The 12,267-nt window shown below is 37.1% G+C and overlaps 1 protein-coding gene across 1 annotated transcript in view; it reads right to left on the bottom strand.

The window, feature by feature from the left end:
- Positions 1 to 3,391: 3,391 nt before the first annotated feature.
- LOC133335913 (putative gustatory receptor 89a) overlaps positions 3,392 to 12,267 on the bottom strand; it is a gene marked incomplete at its 3' end in the record, with an annotated part of 56,494 nt that continues 47,618 nt past the window's right edge. Inside the window, exons 2-3 of the mRNA XM_061544207.1 lie at positions 3,646 to 4,749; positions 3,392 to 3,557 (exon numbers count right to left, since the gene is read on the bottom strand). Of these exons, the coding sequence (XP_061400191.1) occupies positions 3,392 to 3,557; positions 3,646 to 4,749 (1,270 nt within the window). The remainder of the gene's footprint in view (positions 3,558 to 3,645; positions 4,750 to 12,267) is intronic.

Genomic DNA, 12,267 nt, shown 5'->3' with positions numbered 1-12,267 from the left:
CCTATTGAACGAAGAATATGTAGGAACCTTTGTGCACCATTTCTATTAAACCGAACGTAAATATATATGGGACCTATATCTAAATCTGAACCGATTTCCACGAAACTTGGCACACGTCATTATAGACTCAATACAGTACGCTATGCCAAATTTCGTGCACATCGAAAGATATTTAGGGACTTTGGCGCACCATTTCTATTAAATCGGACGAAAATATATATGGGAGCTATATCTAAATCTGAACCGATTTCCATGTCGAAAGATATTTAGGGACTTTGGTGCACCATTTACCTTTAATCGGGCGAAAATATATGTGGGAGCTATATCTAAATCTGAACCGATTTTCACGAAACTTAGCACACATCATTATACACTCAATTCAGTACCCTATGCCAAATTGCATGCATACTTACTTACTTAGCTGGCTTGTTACAGAACGGTTGTTCCATAAGCCGACCTTAAAAACAATTTCCAAGCGCATCGGTCTTGTGCGCAAATCCACCAATTTGGAAGACCACGTTCCAAGATGTTGTTTTCTACTTGGTCTTTCCATCTAATTCGTGGCTTTCCCCTTCTACGGGAACCATCAGTAGGCTCGTTTTTATATGTCTTTTGAGCTGGGGCATTCTCATTCATCCGCACAATATGGCCTAGCCACCGTAATTGCTGCAGCTCAATACGTCTGTCTATGTCGATGTCCGCGTATAAATTGTAAAGCTCGTGGTTCATTCGACGGCGATATTCACCGTCAAAGCAGATCGGCCCATAGATCTTTCGGAGTATTTTTTCATTCAAACACCCCAAGGACAGCCTTATCTGCTTGCGCAAGTACCCATGCTTCAGATCCATATAACAGCACAGGTAGTATCAGCGTCTTGTAAAGTGTGAGTTTGTTCTGGCGGGAGGTGGCCTTGCTTCTAAACTGCTTAGACCATAGTAGCATCTGTTGGCCATCACAATCGTTCTCCGAATTTCAAAATAGTAAGTAGGCGAGTAACATGTGTTGTTTGGTGTACAGAGTGCCATTTCTGTCCACCTTTGCGTTTGGTATGACCTTTTCCAGCAGGATGTTAAACAGATCACGCGACAAACTTTCACCTTGTCTGAATCCTCGTTCGGTATTAAAGGGCTTCGAGAGGTCCTTTCCGACTTTAACTGCTGATCTTGTGCCTGTTAAAGTTATCCTGCATAGCCGAAATAATTTTGCAGGAATGCCAAACGCAGACATGGCTTTATACACCTCTGAACGGATAGGGCTGTCGAATGCGGCTTTATAGCCGACGAACAGGTGGAATGTTGGCATGGTCCGATAATGTCATTGACCATTGACTTCAGTCGTTCACACAGCACGCTGGATAACACTTTATATGCGATGGGAAGGAGACTTATTCCTCTATAGTTGGCCGCATATCGTCTTGTCTCCTTTTTTGTGCACGGGACACAGGATGCTGAGGTTCCAATCATTGGGCACGCATTCTTCTAGCCAAATCGTATCTGACCACCAGTCTTAAATAGTCTTAAATTATTCTTCTGCCGATTGATTGCTATTCTGACTTCATATTGGCTAGGTGGTATACACTCTATACCGTCATTTATTATTGGTTCTGGGGTATCCTCTTCACTGCTACTATTTGATACCAGAAGTGTTTCAAAATGCTCCTTCCAGATTCTCAGCACGCTGTCTGTATCTGTCACCAGGTTTCCTTCTTTGTCTCTACAGGAGGATGTGGCTGCACCAAAGCCTTCGGTTTGGTGTTTTACCCGTTGCTAGGATTTTCGGACTTCATTCTGACTCCTGTACATCTCGATTTGCTCACGCAAATCTTTTCTCTACTTTTCTCCCGACAGTTCTTTAGTGTTGCTTTTGCTGCCGTTTTTAGGGAGTGGGCAATTCTCTGCCATTGCCTTTCTATATTATTATCGGGACAAGGGGTGCTTTCGTCAAGCAGTTGGGTAAGTTGAGCGGAGTAGGCTTCTGCTATATGTGGTGTTTGCAGCTTTTCGACGTAAAATTACTATGTTACATTAGATCGCACCTTTGCTGCTACATTAAGACGGGTGCGTACTTTGGCTGCCACAAGGTAATGGTCCGAATCGATATTCGCTCCCCGATTTTTGCATTAAAATCTCCTTACAGAATTTTAAGGTCATGGCCAGGGTAACGGTCATATGGTGTTTCTAGGCGCTCGTAAAATATGTCTTTGGTCTGTTCATCTTTATTTTCGGTCGGAGCATGGACGCAAATGAGACTGATGTAGAAGACCTTCGCTTTTATACGGATTATAGCAATTCGCTCATCTACTGAAGTGAATCTGGAGACGAGGTCTTTTATTCTCCTGTTAACCATAAATCCGCAGCCAAATTCACGTATTGTTTCATGACAGCTATAATACGGGGCGTAATCTTCTGATTTACTTACGCCAGTCCCTTTCCATCGCATTTCCTATAAGGCAATAATATCGGCTTTGTACTTATGTACAACGTATGCACATTCCAATGTGCAGCTTCACAGATCGTGGTCCTTTATAAGTTTGCGGGGGTCGTCAACATTAGGTGGGTTTAGTTTTCTTTTTCATAGTAGGTTCGGTTTTCCGAATGTGGGCAACTTACCCGACGCCTCAACCAATTTTATATATATATAAATCTGAACCGTTTTTCATTAAACTTAGCACACATCATTCTAGACTTAATTCAGTACACTATGTCAAATTTCGTGCATATCGGAAGATATTTAGGGGCTTTGGCGCACCATTTACCGTAAATCGGGCGAAAATATGTATGGGAGCTATATATAAATCTAAACCGATTTCTATGAAACTTAGCACACATCATTATAGACTCAATTCAGTACGCTATGCCAAACTTCGTGCAAATCGAAAGATAGTTTGGGACTTTGATGCACCATTATCCGTAAATCTGACGAACATATATATGGGAGCTATATCTAAATCGGAACCGATATTCACGAAATTTAACACACATTATTCTAGACTTAATTCCACGAGCCAAGCCAAATTTCGTGCAAATCGAAAGATATTTTGGCGCACCATTTACCGTAAATCGGATGAGCTTATATATGGGAGCTATATCTAAATCTGAACTGATTTTTCGCAATATCAATAGGGTTCTTCCTTGGACCGAATAAATGAGATGTGCCAAATTTCATATTCTCAAAAGGAACCATGTGTCTATCTCGTTTCCTGTTACAAACATATGCACAAATACATAATACCCTGTACCACAGTATTATGAAGGGTATAAAAACCCACGCCCATGTTAGGACATTGAAAAAATATTTTTAAAAATTCACGCCTATTGCTGACCCTTGATACCTCAGTCTCCTTTAATAAAACTCCATTATTAATATCAATATTTCTTTATAGCCGCTTACCGGCTTTGGTAATTTCAAATTCCAATATAATGACTAGAAAATTTATGGAATAAGCTACTAGGAATAAAGCAAAGTCATTGTGCAAAATAAATAAATTTAAAATCGAGAATTTTTCAATTTGAGGCCACAGGACACTTGTTTCCACCATTTGATAAATTTTGGGCATCTGGAAAAAATTTTAAAAGAACTTCGTCATTAAAAACCCATCGAAATAAAATTTCAAAAATCTCCACTAACTTTTAAATGTGAAATACCTTCAAAAAATACTGCTCTTCACGATTCAAAAACAAGTCGCGTACCTTGCGTTGACTGCGTTCGCATAGATATGCCATCAGGATAATTGAATACAACTCCAACGAGACACTGATCAGATACATAATGAAGGTGGTATAGACCCGATCTGTGGTCACATAATAATCCAAAAAGGCATAGATGTTACAAAGGATCGTAATAAATTTGATCAACATCATTATGAAGATACCAGACTGCAAAGTGTTGACAAATAGCGCAATCAATCGCTGTAAGGCATTCTGTAAGGTAATGAGTCGTAGCATTTTCAAATTACTCGAAATATTTTCAAAATTCGCCAACTGGCGTTCCAATTGCAGTGAGAGGGTGAGTAGACCTAAAATTGCGGTGAATATTGCCAGACCAAATATCGAGGTGAGATGTTGTATGGCTACCAGGGCCACAAAGGCACAAATATTCGTACCCGATAATCGGGAGGCTCCCGTAAACAAAAACGGCAAACACATCAACAGATCATAACAGGTGAGTCCCACTTTTACCATCAGTGCCAGAAATGTTTTGAAACTAATAAAATCCACATCATAAAAACGTATTTTCTCCGTAATGTCCACAAAAGAATTTAAAATCTCCACCAATTTATTGCGATGCCAAATCTGCGCCGACATTATCAACAAAGTTCCCACCACATCCGCCAACATTGTAAACTGAGCAATCCTCTTGAAAAGCGTATCTTGATTGCTGCGCGATGTGTCATATAGATCGGGTATTATTTTTGCCAAAAATGGTGTTACCAATATTAGACCCACACAAAAGCTAACCGCTACACCCGTAAACACCCGATGAGTACGAAAATGCAGCCGTGATGGCCCTGTCGGACTTTTACGGCGCTCCACAACAAATGGTGCCAACAACGTCACTTGATCACAAAAAATCATGACACGTATTACACCGAAAAATATTTTATTCCACAAGTGTCGAAGTTTTGCCATTAACGGTGGCGGTCTGTTGTCACATGTTGACGACTCGGCACAGTATCGTAAATGTCTTGGCGACATATTGTTTTTCTCCATTCCCGTGTGATGGATGGATGAGTCACAGTTAATGAGTTTCTGTAATAAAAACGAAGGCACAGAGAAACAGTGGTTGTGGTTAATTTATGAATTATAAGGGTAATGAAGGACATGCATCTTTGGATATAGGGTGGGAAATTATAGTCTCGTTTTATCAACTTAATTTTGTGTTCTGAGAAATTTTTGGAAATGCATATGGATTCGAAACGTATCAATATTCAAAATAAGTCAAATCATCGTTATGTTCGATCGGGTGAAACTTTTTATACCCTCTAAAAAACCCATAAGTAGTTCTGCACCCATATATTGGGACTATTGTCTGCCAAGGCGGTTTTTATCATTCGTGTAAAAAATATCAAATTGCAGAGAATTAACCTTATATATGCAATATATCTAAAGCAGAACAGAACTTAAATGAGGACTATGCAAAATCATGGTCCTATATTGAATATTTTTTGCGAAGAAACTAGAAATTCATTCATTTATTAATCCAATTTGACCATGACAACATCGTTCTAGCCAAGGGCTTTCAATCCTGAAAATACAAATATTTGAGTATATTTTCTACGTAGGGGTGAAAACAAACACTAGACCCTAGTTTAGGTCAGTTTTCATAACCACATTCGAGAATGGTTTCATTTTCGGATTTTTTTTCCGACATAAGTATAAAATGTTCATACTATATTGGATATAGACCTCAGCGATTTGTCGTCATCATGGACACAACACCGCAAAATGTCCTATTTCCTAAATGCAACTGCAAAGAACTCAAATGCGATGGTGTAATTTAAAAAAAATCCGTTCAATTTCCTAGGACAGAATAACCCCAGTGGTTCATGAGCAAATTTAGTTGCATTGGTCCCACTTAACGGTTAAATAAGAAACCAGTAAGGAAAGTAGTAAAGTCGGACGGGGCCGACTATATGATACCCTTCACCACTATGGGTATATTAAACAGGACTATTAGAATGAACTTGAATGAAATAAAATATGTGATATTTATCTAAATGTGAATCTACGTAGATCTATCCATAAAGTATGTAAATCGACTTCAAACAAATATAAATAGGTCATCCGTTGGGCTATGTCTGTACTTCTAGAAAACGAAACTACATAATTCTATGCTCAATTTTGTACGTTGTGCAAAATTTGATGTCAAACTGACTAACATGGGAAGTTTGATGCCCAATTTACTTGAAATCGGGCCAAATATTAAGCGATTTCAAACAAACTTGTCACAGAATACGTTATACTAATTTCAGAACGTTTTGTTCCTATTGGTTCCTTGGTGCGTCAAGTACTCAAAAACAATTTATAATAAAAGGGAGCTATATCTAAATGTGGACCGATTTTCACGAAACAACGCAGACATCAATCTAGGCTCAATTCAGTACGTTATGCCAAATTTCGTGCAAATCGAAAGATATATATGGACTTTGGGGTACCATTTACATGAAATCGGACGAAACTATATATGGGAGCTATATCTAAATCTGGACCGATTTTCACGAAACTTTACATACATCATTCTAGACCTAAATGATTAGGCTGTACCAAATTTCGTGCAAATCGAAAGATATATAGGGACTTTGGGGCACCATTTACATGAAATCGGACGAAACTATAAGTGGGAGCTATATAGAATTCTGGACTGATTTTCATAAAACTTGGCAGACATCCTTCTAGGCTCAATTAAGTACGTTATGCCAAATTTCGTGCAAATCGAAAGATATATAGGGACTTTGGGGTACCATTTACATGAAATCGGACGAAACTATATATGGGAGATATATCTAAATCAGGACCGATTTTCATGAAACTTGGCAGACATCATTCTAGACTCAATTCAATACGTTATGCCAAATTTCGTGCAAATCGAAAGATATATAGGGACTTTGGGGCACCATTTACATGAAATCGGACGAAACTATATATGGGAGCTATATCTAAATCTGGACCGATTTTCACGAAACTTTGCAGACATCATTCTAGACCTAAATGATTAGGTTGTACCAAATTTCGGCAAATCGAAAGATATATAGGGACTTTGGGGCACCATTTACATGAAATCGGACGAAACTATATATGGGAGATATATATAAATCAGGACCGATTTTCATGAAACTTGGCAGACATCATTCTAGGCTCAATTCAGTACGTTATGCCAAATTTCGTGGAAATCGAATGATATATAGGGACTTTGGGGCACCATTTACATGAAATCGGACGAAACTATATATGGGAGCTATATCTAAATCTGGACCGATTTTCACTAAACTTGGCAGAAATCAATCTAGGCTTAATTCAGTACGTTATGCCAAATTTAGTGCAAATCAAAAGATATATAGGGACTTTGGGGCACCATTTACCTGAAATCGGACGAAACTATATATGGGAGCTATATCTAAATCTGAACCGATTTTCACGAAACTTTGCAGACATCATTCTAGACCTAAATGATTAGGTTGTACCAAATTTCGTGCAAATCGAAAGATATATAGGGACTTTGGGGCACCATTGACATGAAATCGGACGAAACTATATATGGGAGATATATCTAAATCAGGACCGATTTTCATGAAACTTGGCAGACATCATTCTAGGCTCAATTTAGTACGTTATGCCAAATTTCGTGGAAATCGAATGATATATAGGGACTTTGGGGCACCATTTACCTGAAATCGGACGAAACTATATATGGGAGCTATATCTAAATCTGGACCGATTTTCTCTAAACTTGGCAGAAATCACTCTAGGCTTAATTCAGTACGTTATGCCAAATTTCGTGCAAATCAAAAGATATATAGGGACTTTGGGGCACCATTTACATTAAATCGGACGAAATTATATATGAACCGATTTTTCCCAATTTCAATTGGGTTCGTCCTTGGGCCAAATAAGTGACCTATGCCAAATTTCATCCAAATTGGATGATACATGCGACCTGTATTTTATTTACAATTTAACATCAACAGACGGACAGATGGACGGACGACTCAGAAAGTGATTCTATGCATATTCTATCTCGATTCCTTTTGCCTGTTACAAACATATGCACAAAGACATAATACCCTGTACCACAGTGTGGTGAAGGGTATAAAAAAGAGGTCCAAAACGCAAAGGAAACCTCTAGAACAAGCTCGGTCGAATTGTATTAACACTGATGAAGTTGTGGAAGCCATATAATACTATGCAACAAAATTGAACTCATCTTGGGGAATGAATGCCCATGAAGAGTATATACTGAGAATGGCGGCTATAGCATGCTATTTTTGAAATGACAATCGATTAAAGAGCATAACATCGTTTAAAAAGCTTAACAAATATTATGGGCTACCATAATATGGGGACGTACCACATGTCCCGATATTGCTATTTTATACCCTTCACCACACTGTGGTACATGGTATTATGTCTTTGTGCATATGTTTGTAACAGGCAAAATGAAACGAGATAGACACATGGTTCCTTTTGAGAATATGCATAGAATCACTTTTTAAGTCGATTTATGCTGGTCCGTTCATCTGTCTGTCTGTCCATGATAAATTGTAAACAAAGTACAAGTTATTTATGATCCGAATTAAATGAAATTTGACATAGGTCACTTATTTGGCCCAAGGACGAACCCTATTGAAATTGGGAAAAATCGGTCAGATTTAGATATAGCTCCCATATATATTTTCGTCCGATTTAATATAAATGGTGTACCAAAGTCTCTATATATCCTTCAATTTGCACGAAATTTGGTAATGAATTAGATGTAAAATGATGTGTGTTAAGTTTCCTGAAAATCGGTCCAGATTTAGATATAGCTCCCATATATATTTTCGTCCGATTTCATGTAAATGGTGTACCAAAGTCCCTATATATATCTTTCGGTTTTCACGAAATGTGGCAAAGCGTACTGAATTGAGTGTAGAATGATGTGTACCAAGATTCAGATTTAGATTTAGCTCACATATATATTTTCGTCCGATTTTAGGTAAATGGTGTACCAGTCCCTATAGTCCTTCGATTTGCACGAAATTTGGCATAGTGTACTGAAGTAAGTCTGGAGTGATGTGTGCTAAGATTCCTGAAAATCGGTCCAGATTTAGATATAGCTCTCATATATATTTTCGTCCGATTTAATGTAAATGGTGCAGCAAAGTCCCTATATATATTTCGATTTGCACGAAATTTGGCACAGCACGAAATTTGGCATTAGGTCTAGAATAATGTGTGCTAAGTTCCGCGAAAATTGGTTCAGATTTAGATATAGCTCCCATATATATTTTCGTCCGATTTTATGTTAATGTAAGTAAATTGTGCACTAAAGACCTAAAGTTTGTCTGATTGGCACAACGTACTAATGATAATATAAATTGATCTCTGGCAAATTTCTTAGAAATCGCTTCAGATTTAGATATTGTACACCAAGAAATCAATGGGTGTCTGATTGAGATTAAATACATACCAAATAGCGTGTATCAAGTTTGCTTTAAATCGATTTACAAAATTTAGAATAGGTTGCAGAATATCATGTGTAGGGATATTTAAGTTCGTGCAATTTCACGCCAATTTTCCTTCGAAAAGGCGACGTCTGTTAGGATACATATGTAGAATACACCCAAAGTGGTGAAGGGTATCATATAGTCGGTCCAGTCCGACTTAACTGCTTTCTTTACTGGTTTAATAAAATAAATGGGGCGATATATTTCATTCTCGAACCCGGTGTTCTAGTTTTTAATCTCGATATCCTCCGAAAGTAGAACAATTACAACATATATCTAAATCGTCTTACAATTCTATACTTTCGATTACAGAAATTTTGTTTCAATCGGATTAACATTGGCATTTACATAAAATCGGACAAACTATATCTAAATCTGAATCGATTTCAACTAAACTTCACATACATTAATCTGGACATAATTCAGTACGTTGTGCAAAATGTTGTCTCAATCGGAAAAATATTGGCATATAAACCAATTCAAACAAAAACTCTATTACTTCAATCAGACCTAATTCAGTTCTCTGTGCAAACTTTTGTCTCACACGGACAAATATTGGCAGTATGGTGCTTTATTTACATAAAATCGGACGAAAGTATATATTGCAGCTATATCTTAATCTCAACCGATTTCAACAAAACTTCGCATACATCAATCTGGACCTAGTTCAGTACTCTGTGCAAAATTTTGTCTCAATATTACTTTTCAAATATTGGGGGAGGTACCTGAAGAAGCGGACCGATAATCCCCAACTTCAACAGTGATATAGTTTTGTTAAAACTGCAAGGTTGAGCTAAGTTTAGATCAAAACTGATAACCCCTTAGCAGGATATTGTAAATTTATTTTTCAACAAAATGTTAACCAAGAATATTAAAATATTCTTAAGAAACGCACGCTTATTGATCTGGCAGTTCTTAAAAATATTATTAAAAATCCACGTATCTTAATGTTTAACCTTTATCTTTTTAAAAATCCACGTTCCACCTCCAGTCTAATTTTTTGAGGTGGTAGTCTTTTAAAAATTATTCGTTACAAAATGTCCTTCAAATTCTTTAAAAAATATTATTTGATCCATTCTTAAAACATAACCTTATCGATACGATATCCCTTAAATAATTGTTCTTCAAAATCCACTATTATTGATTTGAAAGTGAGTTCAAAAATATACGCTTATTAATCTGTTTATATTTAATGTATTTTGAAAATTATTTTTATAGTTTGAACTTTTAAATATAATTCCGAAGAGTATACCGAATTCTAGCCGGCCGAACTCATTCTGTTATTGTAGTTTTATTATTTCAAAATATTGTCCCAACTTTGAGTACTTGATGTCAGCAAGTCTACGGCATTAACTAATAATTTCCCAATAGACTTATTTTCAAAACTGGTTACCGATAACAACGAATACATCTACAACAACAATTGGATTGACCTTTGAATATTTTCTAATTATTTTAAATGTTGTGCGTCAAAAGTTTCCATTAAACCACAGTAGGCTTTGAATATATATTTATAATAAAATAAACAAATAAATAAATTAAATTTAACAAAACTTGTAAAAACCGTTAAGTTCGATCGAGCCGAACTTTTTATATTTTCCATTATGTCCTTAAAATCCCTTAAATCGGACACATTTATATAGGGACTATGGAATTGTGAATTGTCTGATAGCAGGTTGTTTGTTCTCGGAGTAAATTACAGACACTAAAATTGAAAAACTGGGATAGGAACTTCAACATACAAAAAAAAAATTATCAGGTTCTTTGCTTGAGGGATATACAATTGCAGTGGCATACAACAAAAAAAAACTAAATTCAACAAAGCTAGTAAAAATCCGTTAACTTCGACCGGGACGAATTTTTTATATTCTCCATCAAGGGGGTGTCTTAAAAGTGTCTTACATCGGTCGAGACTTTTATATTGCGGACTATGTCATTGTAAATTGTCTAATAGTAGGCTGTTTGTGCTCTGAATTAATTACAGACAACCAGGTTAAAAAATAGGTAGGAATTTCAACGTACAGAAAATTACCAGGTTCTTTGCTTGGGGATTATACAACTACATTGACATATTCCAAAAAAAAAAAAAAACAAAGTTTTTTATACACTGTTGAAAATTCTAGTTGACACCTTCTAAATGCCTAAAATGGTACGATGAGACCTTTATATAAGACTGTGTAAAACATGGACCCATATCGAACATTTTCTGCAAAGATATGGTTTATCCTCCAAGAGCCCGATATGCCGAAAACCCGTTTGAAAAATATCTCAAAAAATAAAAATTCAGAAAATGGGGCGGGACCATTATATGGGAACTATACCAATATGTGGACCATCCTAGAGTAGTAGCAATGATGCAGGTTACAATAAATGTTAAACATACCAAATATTCGAAAATTATTTTTCTTCCCATAGGCGACCACTGTAGTCTGCAATGTTTTTCGATAATTTTATTGCCGCTTTTGTTATCCTGGTTTTATCTGCCGTTGTTGTTGCTGTTGTCGTTGTCCGTCTTGAATTCGTTTTTACGATAATGCATATGTTTCAGCGAATGGCCTCCCGAAAAAAAACTGAAGTACTTCTCGTTCGCACTCTTCCTTCCGTACAATGACAATTGTACGGAATTTGTCAACGTTTCCTTTCAGGGACGTACGCAGGGGGGCGGCCCGGGGGGCCCGGGCCCCCCCCGAAATGAATTTTTTTCACAGTAAATTTATGTTTGCAACATCGATTTTTTATCATTTTGTACTACCGGGCCCCCCCCCGAAATGAAATCCTGTGTACGTTGCTGTTTCCTTTTACGTTCTCCAACCGTTCTTTTTTTACGTTTTAAATCGCGTGCTGAGCTTGTTCACAATGGCCCTGATGATGTTCGTCGAAGACGGCTTCTTCTTCTTGGAGGATTTACAATTCTTTGTTTGCGATTTTTATTACAAACGGATTTCTGTTCTGTTCAGTTCGCTCGCAGGGAGGTCACACACATGTCATATGTCTGTGCGGTTATGAGTTCCTTATGGGAAAAGTGTTGCACTTCACTATCGCGTTCGGTTTTTTATTTATATGC

Source organism: Musca vetustissima, unplaced genomic scaffold, assembly GCF_032173495.1.
Source record: "Musca vetustissima isolate MV318-11 ecotype Yass unplaced genomic scaffold, APGP_CSIRO_Mvet_v1 utg80393, whole genome shotgun sequence".
In the NCBI taxonomy this organism is placed as follows: Eukaryota; Metazoa; Arthropoda; class Insecta; order Diptera; family Muscidae; genus Musca; species Musca vetustissima.
The sequence above is the reverse complement of the archived record's forward strand: the minus strand, read 5'-3'. Positions and strand labels throughout refer to the sequence as shown.